The sequence below is a fragment of the Rissa tridactyla genome, chromosome 5, assembly GCF_028500815.1.
Source record: "Rissa tridactyla isolate bRisTri1 chromosome 5, bRisTri1.patW.cur.20221130, whole genome shotgun sequence".
NCBI classification, from domain to species: Eukaryota; Metazoa; Chordata; class Aves; order Charadriiformes; family Laridae; genus Rissa; species Rissa tridactyla.
Genome location: NC_071470.1, coordinates 38,190,477 through 38,215,065, shown reverse-complemented (window position 1 = coordinate 38,215,065; position 24,589 = coordinate 38,190,477). Strand labels below are relative to the sequence as shown.

The following is a 24,589-nucleotide window of genomic DNA, read 5'->3' as shown; positions in this document are numbered from 1 at the left end:
TAGGATTAAATAACACTATCAAGACCATTTCCACCAAAGTTTTCAAGTTTAACTCTAGACTAGGAGCCATCAGTAAATCTCCTGGCTAGTGAAGGGCTGATTCTTAGTGACTTGTATGACTTGCAAAGGGGCAAGCTCCAAGCTATTCTGTTTTCACAAATAGCCCCATTCATTTCCCTAGAACTAATTTACTGTGTAGGGCACTACCCTCTGTGAATCAGGCTGCTGGAAAAACCTCTTCAATGTATCCTTTCATCCTGATTTGCAGCTTTCCTACCTCTGTGGCTTCCTTTCTCAGTGTGTAAGGAAAAAAAAAAAAGAAAAAAAAAAAAGAAAAAAATTGCAGACACTGGATATTTTAATCCTATGTCAGTTGGAAGGGCTTGTAAAATCTCTAAATACAAAACTACTGGAACAAATGTTGCCCTTTGCAGCACAGTAGTCAACAAAACTTTCCCTGGTATCTAGAAGGGCATTGCCCGTCTCTTCTCTGCAGGAGGCAAAAAGCTCTTCATTTTTGCTGAATTGCCTTCCTGATTTCAATTAACTAGTTCTGTTTCTGATCCCACTTTCTACTTATTAACTCTGGTGTCTTGCTGCCCCACTTTCTTTTTATTTATCAGGTGCTTACATCATTTACTACATTTTACTCGATAAACTTGCCACCGTAAATAAACAGCAGTGTCCTATGAACTTTCAGAAGGAAAGTGAATGAAAAGGCAGTAGGACAAATCTAATCTCCAGGGGCTGAATAGGGCACTTTACATTCTGCTAAGACTTGGCATAGAGGTTGGAATGGGAAGTGTGTCCTTTACTCACAATACCCTGTGTTAAAAATATCCTGGATCACGTCTGTGAGAGGAGGGAAGTGTTAAAGACTTGAAGTCTTCAGGGAGCAGTATATAATTTTGTCAGCACACCTGCAAAATAGTTTCATTCTAATAGCATTGGGACCAATTCTCTCACCTTTGGACACCTTCACCAGTTACTCATATCTTTGCCTTTGCTGGGAATCTACCTCCTGTTCATTAACCCTTCTTAATTAACATGAGACAAGAGCAGGCTTCTCAGTCTGGTTGAATTGTTGCAGTTTGTAGATGTAGCTGTTATTTGCAGAGCAGAGGACTGGAATCCAAAGTCTTGATCTTGTAATATCTTTCTTAAGAAAAGACAGAGAGTGTGTAGTTTTATCTTCTGCAAACTGTCAAAGTTACATTGTGGGTACGGACTGCCATTCTTTCCCAAAGTGGGTCCGTGTTCTGGCCCCTTGTGTGCTTTGCAGATTCACATGCCCTTAGTTCCAAAAAATTTTGGTGCTCTGTTGGGTGGTGAAATCAGAATCTCCACATTCCTTGGTATGAGCGTAAAAGGGCAGCATGATCCTGGGCTGTGTTTTCTTCTGTACTGCCTAAAGCAGCGAGATTGCACCTGAGGCATGCAAGACCTGCTCATTTTTCAGAACTGGTTAAAGCTTACAACAAACTGTTGCAGAAGAGGTTCTTCCAGGTCTTTAACATACAACCACTTGGATCTGCTTGTCTAAATGGCATCTAAACGTTGAAATTCTCTGGCCGCTCCCCTGCCTGCACACTTGACTAAAGATCCAGTTTAAATCTTCAGCAGACCTATGGTGGCACCCTCTTGGCCTTATATCCTAATACTTCCACTCTCACTGAGCCACGCTATGTCTTGCAAGGGACAGTATTTTCCGTCAGCTGCATAGATTATGTTGCTACTCAGCACTGGGGAATAACTTGGATTTTCAGAAGTTTGGTTTATCATCTCTAGCACAGATGAGGCAGAAGGCTTGTGTGTTTGTGGACTGTAAGTGTGTTTCTTGTACATGATCCACAACATCTGTATCCATTGCAGATATATCGTGACAGGATGCCCAAGAAATAGTTAGGGCTGCAAAGGGAAATGTGAAAGCTCCCGTGTGTATTCAGAAGTCATGATACAAAATCCGTGCGTTCCTTTGGAAAACTGCTGGTATGGTATATTGTTGTGTATAGGCCTGTTTTGACTGATGCTCGGGTCTCGGTAATTATATTCACAGAATAGGAAGCAGATTTTTTTCTATTTTTGATGTATTAGATGATTCATTCGAAGTAGAATAATACTGAAACTAAAATCTTTTAAGATCCTGAAAGTAAATTAGCTATCTCTGTTTAAAAAGATGTTATTTTATTTTACACTTTTAAATAATTTATCATATAACTTACACTAGGTAACAACTAGCTTATGTGCTTGGGATTGATGATAGTGAGTTTCGAAGTATTATAGGCAAGAATTACTATTTTTAATTTGTTGGTATTTGGTTATATTCCACGCAGCTACTGAAGACAGGACAACTTGGAACACATCATAATTGTTACTGAGCACAAATACTGCAGGACCTACTGGCACATTTTTTTCTTTCAAAGATCAGGTGCCCCTTAAATAAGAGCCGTATACAGGAGGATTGTTAGTGTAGCAGAAAGCAAGCTCCTGACATAAAGCAGCAGGCAGTATTCCTGCTGCTGATCTGGCATGTGATGACTCGCAGGAGGATTGCATTAACAAGGTGACTGCCACATGCAATATTTATGAGCTTTGTACCTTTGGCTGCCAATGTACAGCAGTCATTTCCGCTAGGCTGGGTGCTCTGGGAGTGTATTGGAGTTTGTGGCGCCTTAAATATTCACGTGTTTGTGACTTGATGCTGCACACTCTAAAGCATAAGCTTTCTTTTAGGTACACGTAGAAATATTGTGCTCTCAAGTCCTGTAATGCATATTTTGAAGGGCAATCAGCATGCTCCTTAATGATGAGGTGGTTGTCTGCTTGAAAAACAAGATATGTGGAGCTTCCCTCAGAGGCTGTGTCTCAGCTGGAGAGGAGCATTTCTTGGAGCTTTCACCTGTTAAACTTGACTGCATTATAGCATAGTGCTGCAGTGTATTTCTGTCTGAGCATACATTTACATGTTAAACAGTATATGATGACTGGTAACTGCATGATACTTTCTTCATCAAGCAGGATCCTATTAACCATCCCACTTGATCAGGCATTCACACACCTCTGTAGAGCGAGCTGTGCAGTGTGGTGTTCGCCGGGATCCTGGGAGATCACAGCTTTGTCAGACTTTACAACAGTTAGCTTTGGACTTCTGAGAATCCCTAAAAATGTGGGTGGAGGACATGACCCAAGCTTATTTTTAGCACCTGCTTTCAGCTGCTGAACATCTCCTGGTGCTATCAGCCCTGTTATGGCAGCGCTGGCTTAGCGGGGGTCACAGCCCTGGTGCACACCTCATTAGTTATAAGGAAGCGAGAGAATGGGGCAGACCAAACTCTGTGTTTAACCTGACAATGCATCTTCTTAAAAAATCTGATTTAAATTTTCAAAGGCATAAAAAATAATAAAATATAACCTATTTACTAATTTTTGGAATGGAAACATATTTTTGTATTGCAGTTAATCTTAGGTATATTTGTAAATAGCATGCATTTTTAATCACGGGACAAGGTTCAGTATGCAGGCCAATGTTGCTATCCCAGGGCAGTCCAAATTTTCCTACATCTCCTTGCTGTGGATGCTTTTCTTCCTGTGTCTGGGTATCCATCCCCTCCTCTTGAACACAGTGGATATTTGAAGTCTTTACATATTCTGTTTTTTCCCTACAACTACAATATTTATGTAAGTATCTTTATATGTCACTTTTGCAATAGTGCAGTGTGGATTCTTACAGCTCTTTTCTTTCCCACATCCCCTCCACTAGTACATGACTTGTGCTGCAGCACGAGCAGTATTTTCTCTGCTTTCTGGTCATATTCTGAAGTGCAGGGTTAGAGAAGATGATTTAGAAGGGCCAAGTAGCAAGGACAGAGCAGCTAGCAACCATGATAAGAACTGGGAACCTAGAAGATTCTGAAATTCACCTTAAGTATCAGAGGTGTGTCACTGTGATGTATCTTTGTTGGAAACATCCCATCCTAGCACTATCTAAACTTGTATCCCAAAGGACTTGTTTGAAGAACATTGACATTGCCCTTCTCTAACAGAGAAAGCTCCTTAAGTGATGTTCAAACGTGTGTTGTCCTTGGGTAGTTGTTCTGCTTTTGCACACGTGCATTTTATTTAGGGTTGAGTATGACAAGCTTTCAGGAAAATGAACTTCAGTAACCAGTTTGCTTGGTTTACTCTCCTGCAGGGCACGCCACTTTTGAACTGGGAGCTACGTGGATTCATGGTTCACATGGAAACCCAGTCTATCATCTAGCAGAAGACAATGGTTTACTTGAAGAGACTACTGATGGTGAGAGAAGTGTTGGACGGATCAGTCTTTACTCCAAGAATGGGGTGGCTTATCATCTTACCAACAATGGGCAAAGGATCCCGAAAGATGTGGTTGAAGAATTCAGTGATTTATACAACGAGGTTGGTATTAACCTCCTTTTGCCAGGTTGTAGATTTGCCTGAAACGGTGAGACCCCCTTGACAGTTACAACATTCTGTGTGCTGAACAAAGGTAGAAAACCAGTAATGTCTTTAATTTCTTTGCAAGGAATCAACACTTAGTTTGCACTCATCTGCTTAACTGTACTCCATTTGTCCCTGATGTGGGATTAACTCACTGTTGTTAGGAAGAACAATTTTTCCACATTTGTCATCAATTTAATCACTTGCAGCAGCTATTGCTGGGGAGATCTAGTCGTTTGCTCTAGAAAGTTGCTACTTAATGAAAAGAGTAGAGGAGGGATCAAATTACTAAACAAAGTACAACGCAAAACCTTAGCAACAACCAGCTAAATATTGTAGCCCTGTGACATTTTATTGATGTTATAAATACCATAGTGGGCTGTGTAGTATGCCAAAGTCAGCACAGTATCATAGGAATTAGGAATTTTAAGTCTTCTTGCATCAGAAGGAAAGGAACATCTTTTTTGGTAGATTCAGACCAGCATGGGCTTCAGTTTAAGATTATTTTAATTTCTTTTGGTCAATGTTCAATGACATCCTCTTCAGGTCAGTGTAGATGAGGGACTCAGTATGTGACAGAAGAGGCAAAAAGAAAAAAAAATAAATCCAAACTACAGAGGCAGAACCTAAAAATACTAAATAGAAGCCTGCAAGATGGAAATGAAAATGCATGTTTAGTGAAAAGATTAACATCTGCTAAAAAAGCAATAAGCCAACTCAGACAAAAAAGGCCAAATTTACTTTAATGTAACTTGGCAACTGCTTCTGTCATCTTAGTGTTTCTTTCAGAGGGAAAATGGGGTTTCTTACTAATTTGCGTGTTGAAGACATATGAAAGGTTGGCATTAGTTCTTTCTGCTTTCAGTGGGAAGACTTGGCCTTAGGTAGAGTCAAGTGAAAGAAGGAGGCTTACCAAAATTAATTGTGATTATTCGCCACATTTTTGTGCAGAATGTCTAGTCCTCCAGGTAATGTGATCTCTTAGTGGGTTATATAAAATGGAGCAAAAAATTATTATTTTTACCAGGCTGTAGCCGTACCTAAAACCTTCAGATTTTCATCTGACAGGGAACTTCACCAGTATTTTTGATGCTTGGCTAAACACACACTGGTTACTCTTGCATATTTCATGTTTAAAAATATGCGCATGAGCATTTAGGAAGCCACCAAGAGAAAAGTCACTGTACCCTGTAAAGAATTACCAAGAATTGAATGGGGAGCAGACAGGGGGATTTTTTTGTTTGAAAAGACTTTTGACACTGTCCTGGGGCTCTGAACACAATGGCACAAAATAATTTCAGTTTTAGAGAGGGGTAGTAGAAATTTCAAAGAAACCTTGTTATGGAAGGAATTTAGCAACCTGTGGCAGGGAGGGAATTCTTCTTGCACAAATGCAGGTGGAGATAATTCATCAGAACAACTTTTTCGTATTACTGGATTGAAAACAGAACCAGAGCCAGCCAGGAAAAAAGACAGGTGAGATATGTGTGGAGCAAGATTAGCAGCAACTAAGACTAGAAACGAGAGGGAGTAAGTGAAAATACTGCCGTGAGCAGCATTATTTATGTAAATGGAACACTGCCAAACTGCATGCAGTGCTCAGTGATCATCGTGTCTCAAAGATGATAGGAAAATCTCCAGCGAAGGGAGAGTGTCAGAGGCAGGCAGACTCTGAAATGAGAAGAGAATACAAAGATGAGAGGTACTTAGCTTTGAGATACAGCCAGTAGGATAAAGGCTATAACAAGGTGCCAGTGTTTTAGAAATCATTCATTTGGTAAATCCACTCTTCCTTTTAAAGCAAGAGAAAGGGGGAAGCCGGTGACACGAGAAACCACATTAAAAGTTAATCTTCTTTACGCAACACGTAATTAGCTTATCGTTGCCACAGGATATCTTTATCGCTACAAGACAGAAAAGGCTTTCACATTTATGGATTGTAAAAATGTCTACAGCTACTCTTTGCAATAAAAAAATATGTAAGGGACAGCTTAAGCCAAGAAGAGGACATCAGCCAACCTCTTACTTGCTGTTGCTGGGGAGGTGCTTGCTCTGTCTTCCTTCAAAGTGTGCTGGAATTTCTTGCAGAAGCAGCTCATGGTTTTGTTGAGCTTTTGTCCCAGCCTCTTTGGGGTATCAGATTGGACGATATTTAGTGATTTAAGACAGCTGGCTTCCCTGCGCTGCTTAGGAAAAGTGGGAATTAAGGTGAGCTACGTGATCTCCTGAAAATCTCCAGTTAAAAAGGCTATGAAATATAAGTGCCCTGGTGGGTGGGCAGTCAGGAGTGTGTACAGCAGGCATGTGGATTTGGGGACCTTTTCCTCTGGCATAAGGTGCAGAGAATTGTTTCTGTTTACACATGCTGAGTCAGCCTGGTGCACTTCTTGGGTTTGTTTCTTTTTTTTTTTTTTTTTTTCTCCTCCCACACCGTCATTTTTATTTTTTTTTTTTGGTCCTAGCTTGCCAATACTTTCTTGCTTTAACTGGTGATGAAATGGGTGCTGAGGAGGAACAGTAGGAATTTGACCTTCAGTTCTGCATCTCTTTTTTTTCTTGAGGAGGCAAGCTTTTTGAATGGTTTTGTTAAAATGTCTTGAAGTTGTCCAGGATAAAAAGCCATCTTACAGATCACCAAATCCTGGGGTCAGGCTTCTCCCTTGCCTTGAAGGAGCTCCCAGGCCCTTCTCAGAGTCTTGGGGCAGCCTGCTGTTAGCAATCCCACCATCATGTTGTTTCATCTCTCAGGCTGCATCTCCCCCTTCAGAAGAGGCTGAGATAGCAAAGGCTGTGACACATGTGACTTGGAGAAAAAAAAAACCAAACAAAACAACCAGAAACCACATGATGGGTGCAAAGCCTAATCAGGGATGGAGCACTGGCATTAACAGTGGAAAATGTAGTCCTGAATGAACGGGGCTAAATTTGTCACAGTTTAAAATGCCTGCCCTCCCCTGCACAGCTGGCTCACTTCCCATGCACTCACACACTGCCCTTCTTTCGCTGCAGCTGCTGCCATGTGCTTGGGCTCAAGCATATGCCTTCAGCTCTGCTTCTCCATCTGTATCTCTCTCGCCCCAGTTATCTTGTCATCTGGACACCAAATTCTAGTGAATGCAAAGTGCAGAGGGTCTCCCTCGAGTGTTTCGCTTGGGTAAGTGGAGTCATTGAAGGTGGAGCCTAGCAAGGCTGAATTCAGCCTTGCGCTGAATTTTCCTGGTGTGAAAGGCAAGGCACCCCAGTACCTCCAGAGCTTTGCCTCGCTAGTTCATTTGGAAAGTCCTTACGCTTTTTCCAGGCACTTGTCCAATCTTTTTTGGCTGGCTCCTTCTACTTCAGTACAAGTTTTGCTTCTTTTTGTTTGCAGTAGCCTGAATTTCTAATAGCTGTAGGGATGCCACACAGAAGCCTTTATTTGGTTACAAGGAAGCCAAGCAGTAAGACTGCTCAGCTCTTCATTTCTCTAGCAGAAAGTTACCTGTGAGAAATTGTCTTAACTGAGAGGCTGTTGCGCTGTACTGAAGTCAGTCAAGATTGATCATGGGCTTGTGACCGAGGTGACCTGAATCCTCCTCCAAGAGAGTGCTGGAGAACTGAGCAATGCCTGCAAAGAAGGTCTCCAGTCCTGCAGAGCAGCTACCTGGATTTCCAACCAAGTATTGCCAAGCGATGCACCATGAGAAAGGGCATTGAGCCTGCTATTATCAGGACAGCTCTCCAGCCACTATTGTTTTAAGACTGTGCTTCTTAGACTGTGTACTATGCAGGGCTTGCACTGCTCAGGGTCTTCGTCAGTCCCTCAAAGGGAGGGGGCACCAGCACTGGAAGGTTGCCCAGGATGTGATGTCTGTGCCATGTATTCATAATCGTCCTGCCTTCCTCTCCACTCCTGATAGGGTAACCGGGGGAATCCTAGGGCTGGGGTGGAATTTTTTTCCTCTGCCTGCTTATACCACATCTGCATGACCCTCAAAGAAAAGGGATAGGAGTGTGACCTTTGAGGGTATGGTCTGCAGCTTCACTGTCTGTGTATGTGTGTAACTGCTGGGAAAAGGTGAACAGGGACAACCCATCTCAGAGTTGCTGTTCTGTCCCTGCTAAATCCTCATTTCTCTCTCCAAAGAGCTATTTAATGCCAACTCCCAGGTACTTGTAAAGGGCAGAGGGAGATGGTGAGCTTGACAAGTTAAATGCAGGTGAAAAATCACACTGCTTTGCCTGCCCAAGAATTCCACAGTCCATCGGACCAGCCTGATTTAGAAAAAAATGCCTATTTTCACTTAGGCTTTTCGGTAAGGATGTGGTCCCTAAAGACCTGCTTCACAGGAACCCTCCCTTTAACAATCAGCTAATTAATGGCCTTGTTATCTGTCAGCTTTCTCCTGTGTGCTGCACAGCTTCTGGGGGAAGGATGCAGCCAAAGAACGACAAAGTTTTCCACCCTTCTTACCCCCACCCTGTGCTGGGCTTGGTGCCATCCCCAATTAAGCTCCAGTGCCTTGCCTTCTGTTATCATAGAAAGCAGGACCAAAGGGCCACTGAGAGTCACCGTTCCCTCCCTGTCCCTCTATTGCACTGACAGATGTCTGGCCTGGTAACAGCATGGTCCTATCTCCATCGAGGTTTTTTTACTGACCGGGGATTAAGTCACTGCATTTTTTAAGCCAAGTGAGAAAAAGACAATGCTACGGATCGTCACCGGCACTGACAGGAAGGAGCATGGATTGGGATGTGCTTTCCTGACCTCCTTCAGTGCTGAGAAACTTCTTTATTTAGATTTGCTCTTCCTAAGAGACTGCCTCTTCCTGTGGTGGAGGAGCACGTATGTGCTCAACACATGTAGGTGGAAGCCTGTAGGTAAAAGAGAGGGTATTTCTGGTGAAAGCCGTGTTCCCTGCAGACACCCTGTTTGTGAAATGCTCCACAGCTGGTCACAAAGAAGACAGAATATGTAAGATGAAGTGAAGCCATTTTAGGATTATACCCCTTCAATTAACTCCTTTTAATTTCTGACATTGAGACCCATTGCCCCGCAGGATTGTATGTAAACTCTCAGAATTACGGATGGAAATCTGCTTAGAATGGTCAGTTGAGATGTTCTGTGTCTTTTGCTTCTGCTGATGGTTCTTGCAAACAGGCTTCTAGAGCGGGTTGTTCTGCCCAAACCCACAGGATCTTTAGAATCATAGAAGCATAGAATAGTTTGGGTTGGAAGGGACTTCTAAAGGTCATCTAGTCCAACCCCCCTGCAGTAAGCAGGGACATCTTCAACTAGATCTGGCTGCTCAGAGCCGCATCCAACATGGCCTTGAATGCTTCCAGGGATGGGGCATCTACCACCTCTCTGGGCAACTGTTCCAGTGTTTCACCACCCTCAAAGTAAAGAATTTCTTCCTTCTATCTAGTCTGAATCTGCCCTCTTTTAAAAACCATTACCCCTTGTCCTATTGCAAATGGTCCTGCTAAAAAAATTTGTCCCCACTTTTCCTGTAGGCCCCCTTTATTACTGAAGGACTGTTACAAGGTCTCCTCGGAACCTTCTCTAGTCCAGGATGAACAACCCCAACTCTCTCAGCCTTTCATCAGAGGAGAGATGTTCTGTCCCTCTGATCACTTTTGTGGCCCTTCTCTGGACCCGCTTCAACAGGTCCATGTCTTTCCTGTGCTGAGGGCCTCAGAGCTGGACACAGTACTCCAGGTAGGGTCTCACCAGAGCAGAGTGGCAGAATCACCTCCCTTGCTTTGCTGGCCATGCTTCTTTTGATCCAGCCCAGGATACACTTGGCCTTCTTGGCTGCAAGCGTACCTTGCTGGGTCATGTCCAGTTTTTCATCCACCAGTACCCCCAGGTCCTTCTTGGCAGGGCTGCTCTCAATCCCTTCATCCCCCAGCCTCTATTGATACTGAGGGTTGCCCCAACCCAAGTGCAGGACCTTGCACTTGGCCTTGTTGAACCTCATGCGGTTCACATGGGCCCACTTTTCGAGCTTGTCCAGGTCCCTCTGTATGGCATCCTGTCCCTCAGGCATGTCAACTGCACATCTCAGCTTGGCGTCATCTGCAAACTTGCAGAGGGTGGACTCGCTGTATCAGGTCTGTGATAATACAAAAGGGAGATCAGTCTGGACTCTATATGGTGTAGCTCTCTTTGCTGATGGTCATGGTGCTCCCAGTTTGCATGCATGGATATTTTGTAGGATTAACTAGAAAATAAGCAGAACCTTTGAGGTGGTTTTTGATGCTGCCTTTCACCAGGCTCTGTGAAATAAAGCCCACATGAACTCTTTCAGGAACTCTTTTGTCATCACATCATGATGAAGTGATTTAAGGAGAATGTGGTTCTAAATCTCACAAATGCCTATTCCTAGTGACTTCAGAGGTGGTCCCATAGCATGATGATGCTTTGTGTTATTATGAGCAGTTTCCCACCTGGGGAAGCAAAGCTGAATTAAATCCAACTCCAGACAGTACATTTCTGCTCCTACTTCATTAGTAATGTACCTTAAACGAGACTTCTAGTGAACCTTTTCCATAGTTTCTTATACAGAATTTATTTGCAGCGCATGAACATTAAAGAATACATTTTGAGTAACTTTTTGATTCTTTTATTAAGACAATGTATCTCTTAACGTAGGACTTGCTGTTGTTTCTCCTCTTGCTTCTTTCCTACAACATCTTTGCCTTCTGTTCTTTATCAGATGGTTCAGCACCCCCAAGAAGAGAAAAGCAAGGAAATAATGGGGATTCTGTGAAAAAATAATAAATCCTGATGATGATTATGCTTACCCACTCTCTGATTGATGGGATGATATATATAGGAAAGACTTTACTTGATGTTTACAGCACAGAGCACTGTGCATTTCTGCTCTTTTCTCTATTGGGCAATGAAGAATATAATGGTTAATAAAAACATACCCATGGCTCGCTCATCCTGTTGGCCAAATGGTATCTGGGTTTTAACACAGCTTTGCTTGTCTTGTGAATACATTATCTGCTTATAGCGTGGAATCGGCTTATGAAAGCTGAGCTGCATTATGCTGACGCAAGGTCTATGCAGCTTGTAATTGCTGGAAGTGGTTTGGGCCTCAGAAATCAGTGGACCTGAGAACTGTGGGATGTTGAAACTGCCAAAGAGCTTTTAGCGTTGGGGGACAGAGAAGAAGCTATTTCTTTTTGTTTGCTGGGAGCCTTTGTTTCATTTAGGTCATTGGTCTCCACCTTTCTTGTCTGGAAATTTCCTTGGAAAGGCTGTGTCCCAATCAGTGTCTACAGTTCTCTTCTGTATTCAGCAGTACCACTCACTTTTCTTGTGATTATGTCTCTGGTTTTGTAGTTTATTTTCCCTGTTTTTCATTCTTTCACTTATTTTTTTTCTTCAGTTTCCTCCTCATCCCTTAGAGTTGTTCTCATCTACTCTCCTTCCTCTGTTTACTCACAGACCTGCTTTCTCTTCCTCCTGCCACTACCATGTATTTTCCATGACTGCCTCCCCTTCCTCATCGTCCCTCTATTTTGCCTCCTTAAGGAGGACTTTACTCCTAAAACCCAGGAGAAAATTAAGCTTCTGGGGATCATCGGGATGGGAAGAAACTACAACGTGATGAATTAGCCATATCAGCAGAGAATGAGAAGATGTAGGAGCTTTTGAAGGAGTGGCTGTCACAGTTCTGCCAGCTTCCTGCCAGGTGTTTACTTTTGAGTTGAACTCCTCAGTGTGTCTGAATAATCTGTCTCCAAAGAAGAGTCATAAGTTGTAATCAAACCACATTTGACAGGAAAAACTCACCAAGCAGGGATCTTGCCTCTCTATTTGTAAGAGTACTGTGCAGCCCTGTGGCATGATATAAATGAGACTGTGACTCATTCTGGACAAACAAGTCAATAAGGGGATAAGTTGCACTTCTGGGAGGCATCTTTTAAAAGCTTTCCTGTGTTAAAAGATTCCTCGGAGTTTTTCCATGGAAATGAAGGGCCATGATTCAACTGCAGGCTCTTCTGGCAATCCTACAAACAGAAGCACTGGTTACTCCAGACAGCCACAAGCAGATGGCCAAAGTGGATGGTTGTTTTCTTGCTTTTAAGTAGCTTGTATGGTAGAAAACTGGGGTTAAAAAAAGAGTTAGGAAGATCTCCTTCAAAGAACAATGATTTGTTAGAAGGTTTTTTTCCTGTGGGTCCTTCTCAGGCTGGCTTCTGGTGGAGGGCTGCTGAGGATGTCTTTGTTTTCTGTGGGTCTGTACCTGTCTTGTGCTCAGCAAGTGAAACGTGTGTGCATACGAAATTCCTTTGCTAAGCCTGTGTTGGTTGCTTACTGTTTTTCAGGGGACAACCGAAAACTAAATATGAAACTGAATCCCCCCCAGCCTGGTGTATTCCTGAGCATTATTGATAAATAATTACAATAATGGAGAGGGTGGGAGGGCTGGTTCCAGTTTGGAGCAGTCAAAGATCTGAGCCCTGCAACCTGAGAAAATTTTAGATACAGATAGAGTCTGCACCTGGAATTGCGTCTGAGACACTGTGGTAGGAGAAGAGCTGGTGCCTTATTGTCAGATGCAAGGATGCACGTGGGTCCTGCTGCTTGAGTTCATTCCCTGGAGACTTTGGATGGAGACTGGGGACAAGTCAGACTGACACTGCTCAGCAGAGCCAGAAATTGCACATAGCAAACCCAAGCTTGCTCTGTAGAGGTGCTCTGCAGTCTGCACTTACTCGGCTTATGATCCAGCTGCAGTATCTAAACAGCTGGTGGAACAACAAGCCTTAGCTACTGAAAATGGCAGGACTGCCTCACTTAGTCTTCTGCAAGTGATAGAATGGATATGCTCAAATTAAAAAATAACTTAATAGTAAGTTAATGGTAACTTAATGACTTACTATTAAGTAGACTGTTGCAGGTGAGTAGGGGTGCCTGGAGGGAAGTGTTCCTTCCTGCCTTCTAACCAGTATAGCTGTGGGCTCAATTTGACATGGTGTTGGAGCAGAGTGCACAATAAACTGCCAAAGTTGATCTCTAAAGTTGGCAAGAGAAGGTGATCTGAATGGAGGAAAAAGCATCCTGCTTGGGGCTTGGATTGTGCTGTGAATCACATTGTCCGTCTTTCTGTCGTGTCTCTGGCAGGTCTATAACCTGACTCAGGAATTCTTCCAACGAGGTAAACCAGTCAATGCTGAGAGCCAGAATAGTGTGGGCGTCTTTACACGGGACGTAGTGCGCAAACGTGTCAAGGCCGATCCGGATGACACAGAGGCTGTCAAGAAGCTGAAACTAGCCATGATCCAGCAGTACCTTAAGGTGTGTATGCATGTCATTGTTTTTTTGTTTTAACTAAGAGCAGACAAATCTTGAACCTCAGACACCTGGCTAAGCCTTGCCTATCACTGGAGAATTGCTTTCTGTGGTCTCTTGCAGCTGGGGCAGTTTGTGTTCATATTGACAACTCTTCTTTATGAGCCATATCCAAGGACAGTGGGCTGCAAGAAATAATGAAATAATGCCTTTACTTTTTTTTTTTTTTTCCTTCTTACCTTAAACTTCCAGCTTTCTAATTAGAAGGGGCTCTTCTGGACCATGTTAAATTTTCTGCTGTGATTTAATGTTTTCTTACTATCTGAAGCTACTCTATTGTCAGGTTCTTTTAGTAATGTCTTGTCTTGTGCCTTACACCTGGGACCCCATGATCCCACCTGAGCGTCTTTTATCCCCTTCTGCCTCTGTCCATATCTCAGAGACCAGAGGAAATGTAACTTTGATACTAGTAATTCGCTGAAGAAATCCCTAGAAAGCATTTTGAAGGTAAAGCAAAAAAATCAAAGGTAGATTATATAAACCCATGTCTTAATCATCTTTCCTCACAGCTTTCCTAGTTCTTTTTATCTCGTTGATGCCTTGGCCTAAATGAGATCTCTGTGGGATAAGAACTTAATGCTGCATCAAGCACTGCACAAGTAAAGTGTAACAGTCATTCCTATTTCAATTATAATGACTTAAAGGCTTATGAAATGAGGCAGGGGAGGCAAGCAGAACTCTGTGATGTGGGTAAGTGTATGGTACTCACTATTTACAGGTGGGAAGCTGAAACAAAGAGAAGTAAAGACCTGAAGAGTCTCATAGGAGATCTGTGATAAAGCCGAGATTTGAACCTAGGTGTTCTGAGTGCTGTTCTGATATCTCAATGTCCTAACCCAAGAGCTTGTATCACAGGGTGTCTCTACAGCTGCTATGTAAAGACTTGTTATTTACTGTGTTATCCATGTAACATCACCCATGCAGACAATGTTAGTCATTTGATATAGCTCTGGTTTTCCTGGTGGTTACTTCTATGGTTGCTACAGGTTGTCACAGTCAGAGACTTTTCTGCAAGTCTTTTGAATCCCTTCTCATGTATAAATACCTGAGAACAACAAAGCTTCTGATACTTAAGACTGTCAGATCAGAACAGTTGCTGAGAGAAAGGGGATTAACCGGTGTCTCAGTCAAAGTATAGTCTTGGTAATCGCCTGTTTTTCTCCCTGGCATTTTTCCTTCATGGTTGAAAGAATAAAATAGCTATCACCCTATAACTATAGTTAGTTATATAACTATAGTTATATAACTATAGTTATAACTATAGTTATCTTTGTAATGTAGAGTGTCCTGTTGGAGCATCCAGGCAGGATGAGTGGCCTGTTGCATGACCCAGGGTGCAGAGTTTCTGTTGTGGGCCATCAGAACTGGCCCAGGGTGAGTCATGGAGAGTGCTTGCTCAGCTATCAGGTGGGGTAGGACCACAGCAGACTTGGAGGATAAATCTTATTCAAGACCTAACTGCTGGCAACCTGGCCCAGCAGTAGTGCCTGCTCAGTTTTCACTGGAGTCATTGGGCAATGACCAGGAAGGGGCTGACAAACTACTTGTTTGTCAATACAGTCACAGGAGCAGCCTGTGAACTACTTGGGACAACTTTGACTTGTTTGCTTGACATCTTAGCACAGCACAAAGATTCCTGCCCTGCACCAGGATGCTCCACGGGGAGAGGGTCTAGGCTTGCCAGGCTTCCAAACATGGTTGTTAAAGTGTGGAAAGGCCTGGAAAGTTGTCCCAAGTGTGAGGGAATTGGCCAAAGGGCAAGGAATTGTAATGTTCCCTTTGCCTAAAATGCTTAAAGAATTACAGTGTGCGAATCATTGTGACTCTGGTGATTTGCAGATTTTAAGATTGCTATGTCCCATGCCTTGGTATTATCATTAGAAACTTATCACAAGACAGGCCGAATATCCTGCCTTTGTTTCAGGGATTGTTGGAAGCTACAGCTCTGCCTAATATTCCTGCAAACATTAACCAACAGGTCCTGAATCTAAAGCTTTGATAATCACATCAAGTGAATCAAATGCAAGTGTCTCACATCTTGGCACATTTCCCTTTTTTGTCTCCTTCAGTTCCTTCTGTGTTGGGTCCTCTCATCTCCTGTAGATTGTTAGCTTGCTGATCACTGACCATTTGACAGCATGTTGAAAGCTGCAGGCAGCAGAAATAGCTACCAAAAGTTTTTCATGGCTCCTCATAGGAACACTTATTAACATTGGAAAGAGCGTATGAGTAACATAGCTCCAGCTTCTGTTGTAGGAGCACTAAGCAGGCAGTCCCTGGCCAGTGAGGTGGGTTTTAAATGATAGAAAACGGTCAGAACCATAACCCAAGATCATGCAGAAGCAAAGACATCATCTCTGGACTCTGGATGATACAACTGGGGCTGATGCAACCAAATCTGATACAGCTTGTTACTATGACAAAATGGTTTACCTGGTTGGAAGGAAGGCTAAGGATTGATTTTTTTGTCAAATCCTATGGCCAACACTTCTTTACTAGCAAAAATAATGTAGTTTAAGAGTGGGATTCACAACTCGCCTTGCGCAGCTCCTCTGTGCCCTTGCAATGTTGTGTTACAGCAAAATGAGTTGCTCTGTGACAATGTTGTTTTTGTGTTGTTGGTCCTTAGGTAGAGAGTTGTGAGAGCAGCTCCCACAGCATGGATGAAGTCTCACTCAGTGAATTTGGGGAATGGACGGAAATCCCTGGGGCTCATCACATCATTCCTTGCGGTTTCATTAAAATCGTGGAGATTTTGGCCCGCTCCATTCCCGAATCTGTCATTCAGCTCCGCAAGCCGGTTAAGTGCATCCACTGGAACCAGTCGGTCAGCAAGGAGATTGAGAGGGTGGCTGACCACAACAGTGACCTCCCTGAGGAGGACAAGGGCTCTGATGTCTTCATAGAATGTGAGGACTGTGAGTTCATCCCAGCTGACCACGTCATTGTGACTGTGTCCCTGGGAGTCTTGAAGAAACGCCACGAGAGCCTGTTTCATCCCCGCTTACCTGAGGAGAAGGTGATGGCCATTGAGAAACTAGGAATTAATACAACTGACAAGATTTTCCTGGAGTTCGAAGAGCCTTTCTGGAGCTCTGAATGCAACAGCATCCAGTTTGTCTGGGAAGATGAAGCAGAGAGTGAGAGCTTGACTTATCCTGAGGAGCTGTGGTACAAGAAAATCTGCAGCTTTGATGTACTCTACCCACCGGAGAGGTACGGCCATGTCCTGAGTGGCTGGATCTGTGGAGAAGAGGCTTTGATTATGGAGAAGTGTGATGATGAAACTGTGGCAGAAACCTGCACTGAAATGCTACGTAAATTTACAGGTCAGCCATGTTTTGATTCCTTTGGTGAGTGGAGCAGAGAGGGAAAGCGGGGCTGGGGTATTGAATAACCCTAGGAAGGAAATGCACTAAAGTCATTTTTAGTTCTTTGGCATTTTATGCCCCTTTGAATGGGCTGTGTGTGTGCTTCCAGCATACCTGGTGCTTGGGTGTGCCTGAAAGCTATTTATACAGAGGGGCTGATAACCAGCTCAGGAAGTGGTGGGCAGATTGAGGATTCCACATCCTCTGCTTTATTTAATCACAAATAACTCTTCAGCAGCTGATCTCAGCTGTGGAAAGCAGCATAGCTCTTTTAGAGCCAGTGGAGTTGGACCTCTTTAGATCAGCTGAGATGTGGTAGTTGAATCGCATCCCTGGCTTCCATTCAACATGAGGCTATATGGAAATCTCATTGGCCTAAATTTTGATGAATCCGTTGATCTTGAGAGTTCCCATTTTCCGGCTACCTCACTTAAACCTTCCTGGACATCACGGTTTTCACGTTTAATGAGCACATGTCACGTTAAAGGCAGGAGTTGGAGCAAGACAGATCTTAGGTGTTTTATTATTATGATTATTGAGAAAATCCAAGATGAAATCACTAAAAGTGGTAATACTTGAACACGCTGGGCCTTAGTTTGTCCGCAGTCACTTCTCTAGAGGTTGCACACCTTCCCAAGAAAAGGGCTTTTTGTGTCTGTGGAGGTCTTTGAGATCCTCTGATGGAATACACTGTACAAGTGCAAGTGTAATGTAGTAGCGCTGAAAGAAATAGTGGTTGACTCATTGGCAGTCTTGAAATAAGGATTTTGAATTTATACTTAATTATGAGCAGCATCCTCCAAGATTAGATGCATTTTATGCTATTCTAGAGGTAAGTACTGTGATTAATCTATTTATATCTACCTGCTAGCTCATGTTAGACAAATCTCAACACCCAGTGGATTTCCAGCCTTACTACTTGTCCATGGACCTCCAATTAACTGAAGAAATTTGCCTTCACAATTGTAGCTTTCCCCTGTGCTTACAGACCATTTACTATCAACAGCATTGAGATCTAGAGAAAGGGTCCTGGAAGCTGAGGACTACCTGCATAACTGGCTACTGCCAAAAGAGGTTTTACGTTTTACCGCTCTCTTCAGAAATTGTAGAGTAGACATTGGATTCAGAAACCCTAATGCAGAGACCAAAACTGAGTCCTTGTTTCAGCTTCTTCATTGTTGCATTTATGTTGGATGACGAACCTGTGGCTTGCCTGCAGAGAAGTGGGATGAATCAGTGAATGCTCGACTCTGGACAGCTTCTGCCTCCTGAGATGTTTGTTTTCAGTGGTGTTGGGTATCCCTGCGTTATGTTGCAGCGTCAGTACACACACGCCTTCTTTCCTCCTGACCTCAGCAGGCCAACTGCTGCTCTACGCAGGCATAGCAGGAGGCTCTTCTCTTAAGGCCAAGTTGTTCCAGTGCTGACGTCTCCCCGAGGATATAAACAACCTTGTTTGTTGCAGCTCTCCTTGCTTAAGACCTCCTTTTTCTAAAAAAAACCACCTCGATTCATCAGTGGGAATTTGGCTTTTTGGGTCTTCCTTAGTTTGGCAGGTGGGAGTATACTCTCCTTCTTCCTTCTTGGTCTCCTTCGCTGTTATTTTTTGCGTGTGTTGGGTGTTCCCTCTGTTCCTCCCAGGATGGAAACACGTTGGCACTGGGTCATTGGTATGTGCTGCAGTTGCTGGTCCAGCTGATACTGCACCTGGTCACTGTCCATCAGACTCTTCAGCAGTGTGATCTCTGTCTCGGCCTTCTGTTAATCCTGAGTTATCTAACCCTGGAGAATTTCAGACTGAATTTAACAGTGTCTTGCCCTGCAATGAATGTTTTGTGCATAAGCTGAGAGGTGCCCTCTCAGCTGCTCAAAACTGTGAGAAGAAAACCTTTTTCTGGAGCACCCAGTACAGGAACATGACCTGTTCCGTTTTCTGACCAAAAAACTTGTCAGTTTCTAGAAAAGCTTTTCACAGATCTTCCAGGATGCCCCTGCTAAGGTGGCTGGGTTTATCCTATTACCCTTGCTCCCATTTTCCCTAGCAGGTTCACAGAAGCAGCAATACGTCAAGGTTAATCTGGGCCAAGTTCCAGGCAGGCTGAAAGAACAGAAGCGTGCTCAGCTCTCCATGCACCTACCATCTTCTCCACTAATCTGTTCCATTGGGAGGGTGAGAGTGGGTTAGATCAGCTAGGGGTTGGTTGGGGAGGGACAAAGCAGCCTTCTGTCTGTGATCTAACTGTAGTAATTTCTGAAAATGACTGGACTCCTCTGACCCAATTAGCACCGCCAAACCTAGCTTTTAAAGTGTTTCCCACCATCCAGCTTCGTGTAAATCAGCTATTGAGTTTGGAAACTAGTCCTTCTAGGATCCTAAACTCAGTGGAAAGAAAGACTCTCCGACAAGACAGTTCAGATCTTCCACGCTTCATTTGGTGCTCTGCAACATCTTCTGAAGAAGCTTTTCTCTACTGCGTATAGAGAGCACCTTATATTCAGTAATGAAAGTAGGTAGTATGAGCCTCTTAGTGTTCACTTTGCCTTTTGTAGCTTTCATGTTCTGGGTATGAAATCCCCCATGTTCTTATTTTTTATTCTTCTATTAAAGAATTAATGCATTACCAGGTGGGTTCCCATCTTTAGCTGTGTTTTTCCCAGTCCATTGCTCATGGAGGCCTTTGCTTTGCTTCAGAGGGTGTTAGACCAGTCCTATGTTAAATCCATTCTTTTAGACTTGTGCTGAGAATTTCTCTCTGCGAGGTGACCTTAAATTTCACATGCAGGTTAGTGTTGCAGATTATCTGGCTTTGCTGTGAAAAGCTCTGAGGATTGTTCTAACCTAAGAAGCATTGACAATTACTGCTTTTCACAACTGGATGGTTGAAAAGCAGCGTCCTCTAAATCTGATTAAGTGGGATGCTTTTGAACAATTAGAAGTCTTGCTCTGCTTTCTTTGTTGGCTAAGCTCCGAGTGTTAGAAGCCAGAAGGCAGTAATTGCAGGCCTGCTCCCTTCTGAAGAGCTCACTGATTTGTCAATCTGCGGCTGGAGATGCCCTGAGTTGTGCTCTCTGTCCTCCAGGGGAACAGATCTCTCTTAGGTTCTGCATCATACCTGTGAGCCCCATGTGGATGCCTGGAATACCCTACGGTCTCTCTGGTGGATGTAGGAGAAAATGTGTGGGTACTACCATAGATCTCTGTTGGCTTTGACACGGTCTTAGATACTCTGCTCTCTGGTAGGCAACTAAATTTGTGTGTCTTAATTTAGATCTGTGAGTTGATTTTATGATAATTCTGTGTCTCATAATCAGCCCTATATGCAATAAATCTCTGTAGCCACACTTCACAGTAGCTGAGTAAAGACGGGATTGTTTGGGGCAAGTGGAGTTATCTTCCATAGCTTCACAAGTGGAAATCTGTGTCATAAAGATATGTGCCCTTCTATTTTAGCGAAGGCTAACATCCCTTTTTAGCCATTTTATCTCTCTTTGGACAGTGGAAACTTAAAAGTTTCCACACCTGTATTAATTGTTACTTTTATCTGTAGGCAAAGGCACATGTCTATCCATCTATTTAAAAACAGATTGAGAAAGTCCAATTAAATATGTTCCTTGAATTAGTGTGGCCTTCCCAGTCTTTGTAGTTGCAAACAACAGTTCAGGATCAGAGCTTGTGTTACGTGTTTCCGTCTGACCTTCAATCAAGCTCCTCCCCTATGTGTGCAGCAGAAATGAAGGTCTCCTGATTTTTCTCTTGGAAACAGCTTCTCACATTAAAAGGTACATAAATGGAGAAGTGCAGGGGCACAATAGTTGTGCAGTGGACACTTGGATCATGCTCACACGGTCCGATGTGCTGGAGAACCTTAAAGGAGCTCATGAGAGCTGGTACATCTGCACCACACAGCATGGTGCTAGGGAAAGAGTCTGGCTTTGGTTCTGGGAGCTGTACAGCTGCATTTTAATGTACCCAGGCGCCTCAGCCCTGCTCCATGCTGCCAGCTGGCTCAGGCATCTTTGCATGAAACTGCCGTCTGCCCAGAGCCACATGCTTCAGGTTGCTGTGCTGCATCGCATTTCCCTTGTGATGAAGTTGCTCCATGAAGAATAATTCCCTTGTGGGAAGGCTGCTGTTTACCTGCTTGTATACAGAGTACAGAGTCATCCATGGGAAACACTAGAGAGGAATGAAGCTTTTACCAGTCTGAACGATTGCCTTATTAAATATTGCTGGATTTATGTAGTTGTTGATTGGGCTGATAGCTCCACAAACCCTTCTGTGAACAAATTTCAGTCTTTTAGTAGATCTGTGGGCTTATCTGCAGGCTGACAAGCCCGCATCTGATTGCTTGTAACACTGTGTGTTCCTAATGTTAATCATCTTTTTGTCAACATATTACTTGTTGACTCCTGTGTTGAAAATCTTCTGCGTACCTTGACAGTGGAACAAGAGAACACGCACCAGCTACAGAAGAGGCACCACCAGCCCACTGCAGAGACTCCTTTTATTTGAAAATACATCGTGTGATTGTTTTTGTGTACTGCAATGTGATGGATGACTGCTTTGGCTCTGTTTGGTGTTGTGTTGTCTAACAGCTTTCATGGTGTGTTCTCCTGGGCTTTCCCACAGCCCTTAAAAATAAAACGTGATAACTTATTTCCTTGACGCATCTGAGCGCTCCCTGTTCTCAGACTCCCTTGGGCTTTTCACTTCCATCCCAAGGCATTCCTGCTTTGAAGATTCTTGGAGGAGCGTATTTTAGAGGCTTTGTTATGCTGAGTTGTTACTCCTGAAACAACATTCAGTTGTAGGATGTATTTTGTTTGTAGGTTATATTTATTTGCTAGTCAGTGCCATATTTTGATGTTGGGGTTAGTGGTTAGAAAGTGTTCACACTGTACTCTGGCAAGCCACCCAGGTGCCTTTGCTCTGTTTCAGCCTTGTATTTCAAAGCTCTGGTTGACACTCAATACTCCTAAAAGCGGTAGCTGAACCACGGATGTAGGCTGCTTCTGATTTTAAGGAACTGAAGGCACGATGAAATCATTGTTTAGTAGAACTAAATAATGCAGTGCCTAAGTAGTCTTTACAGTTGGATGTCTCCCTCTCTAAGCCATGATGAAGAAAGTGGGGGAATTTGGATCGTCTTCATAGCAGGCTAAGCATGCTGAAGTGTTACAGAGTCTGTAACAACGGTCTTAATTTTTGTCTTCTCCCGCTTTCTGCCTAGGGAATCCAAACATTCCAAAACCTCGCCGGATCCTGCGGTCCTCCTGGGGCAGCAATCCCAACTTCCGTGGATCCTACTCTTACACCCAAGTTGGGTCTAGTGGGGCTGATGTGGAGAAACTCGCTAAACCACTGCCTTATGCTGAAAGCTCCAAAACTACTGTAAGTATGGCCTAAATTGCTTTTCTGGCAATAAGACTAACATAACTCTGGGTAGCCAGATTTCTGGGAGATTGGTCAAAAGAGACAACCTCTGGTTGCACCTCTAGTAGTGTGTTTTCCATTTTTTTTTTATACATAACCCTCTGGAAAAATGGTGTACGTAGGATTTTACCTCTTTAATGTTTGGAATGCCAACGTCTCGGGAATCCCCACATCTCTGTCTGAAATTATCAAGAGCTGCTCATCCATGTGGCTTTTGGAATTGTGATCTCTGCGTTTAATGACCATTAGCCTTATTGGCCAGTTCAGAATTCCTTAGGAAAGCATGTGTTATTCTATTTTAAAGCATAGTCTGAATAAGTCGCATTAAATACATGACCCTGCTAATGTCTAAGTCTGAATGTGTCAGAGGTGTGTATTAGGAAATCTTTCTATGTTGGCAGTAGAGGGCGAGGGAGGCCCGGTCCTTGGCTGGGGGACTCCTGCATTGGCAGGGGACAATGAATTTGCTCCTCAGACACTTCCTTTGCTTTCTTGAATATAGCAAGGAGAGCAAGAGCACATATATTGAGGTAGTTACCACAGCTCAGCTGATGAGCAGTAACATGCTGAGCCAAGCTCACCCCATCATTCAGGGTTACGTGTCCAAATCCAAAGACAATGGGTGATGAACGTGCAGCCTCCAAGCAGCTGCCCAGTCCATTTCCTCCACCCAGAGCCTGACGCCCACCATGTAATTTTATTCAGCACAGAAATCCATTAAAAAAGATAGCAGGAGCTTTTGCAGTCTTTCTTTGTAGTTCCTGGGGAATAGAGGTACCTGAAATTCCTGCCTTAGAACTGAGTTGGCAGCAATTTTAGCAAGCACCTAACTATTGATGTAAGAGATAAGACACTGTGTCTTACCCTGTGGGTTTTGAGACATGAATGACTATTTTTCCTTCTGAAATTGCTGTCCAGAAAAAAAATCCTTAATGCCTAAAAGGTTAAAGTATAATTTAGGGGAGCAAAGGGAGGAGTCGGTAGAGAAGTAAGGTGCTCTGTGATTTGTGCCTTTTTGTTTGAGGTTATTGGAGCTAGTATCTGGCACTGTGATGGTGCCTCAGCCCTGCAAACTGATCTGTGCAGGCATACAGCAAGGAGGACGAGCTTGACATTGACAGACTGTCCTGTGCCTGTCCCTGCGGTACACCACACTGGGATTTTGAGAACCAGCACTCTAAAAACACTGGTGTCAGCTCCTGGGGATGTGGGAGGGCACAGGAAGTTTTGTCTCCTTTTAGCCTTGTGCCTGCTTTACAGTAAGGACTGAGCTTTTCTGCTTTTCTTATCCCCTTCAGCCAATGCAGGTGATGTTTTCAGGGGAGGCCACTCACAGGAAGTATTATTCCACTACCCACGGTGCTGTGCTTTCTGGGCAGAGAGAGGCTGCTCACCTCATTGAGATGTACCAGGACCTCCTGCAGTGCCGGAGCTGAAAAGCCCCATGTTTGTGAACACCACCAGCTCCCACATCCTCGTACAGGTGTGTGGAGGGGGTTCTTTTTTAATTTCAGTTCACATTAGAACAGCCTTTATCTTTTTCTATTAAAAAAATAAGCCCTAACTGTTTAAAAAGTTAGTCACCAATGGCTTAATTTCTGTGTGCTCTATTGTTAACAGGGAAGGGTGCTCCTTTTGTCTGGTAAACTGTTTCTTTGTCATTTTAATTCTAACTTCACTTTTGGTGCCTATCATATTTTTTTTCTTTCTGTATTGTAAGTGCCTTCTATACTAAAATAAATGTTGTAATAAAAAGATTGGGTGCTTTGGTATTTCCTGAACACTTCACTCAGTAACTTGAAAGTGTTTTATTCAACGTTATAAAAATAGGGTTTTTCTCTCTTCCTACAAAATTTGGAGTAAGGGGATCTTGAGATAAATCTGGATACTCAATGTACTGTTTGATCTTAACTGTTTGTTCAAAGAATTGTGCCTTAGAGACACAATCATTGCCTTGTACAGATTAGCACAGAA

At 43.3% G+C, this 24,589-nt stretch overlaps 1 protein-coding gene across 1 annotated transcript in view; it reads left to right on the top strand.

Annotated features, from left to right (window-relative positions):
* Nucleotides 1–24,370, top strand: part of SMOX (spermine oxidase) — a 55,085-nt gene extending 30,715 nt beyond the window's left edge. The window contains exons 3-7 of the mRNA XM_054202588.1: nt 4,193–4,419; nt 13,583–13,756; nt 16,440–17,139; nt 22,413–22,573; nt 23,914–24,370. Of these exons, the coding sequence (XP_054058563.1) occupies nt 4,193–4,419; nt 13,583–13,756; nt 16,440–17,139; nt 22,413–22,573; nt 23,914–24,051 (1,400 nt within the window). The 3' untranslated portion in view covers nt 24,052–24,370. The remainder of the gene's footprint in view (nt 1–4,192; nt 4,420–13,582; nt 13,757–16,439; nt 17,140–22,412; nt 22,574–23,913) is intronic.
* The last annotated feature ends 219 nt before the right edge of the window (nt 24,371–24,589 follow it).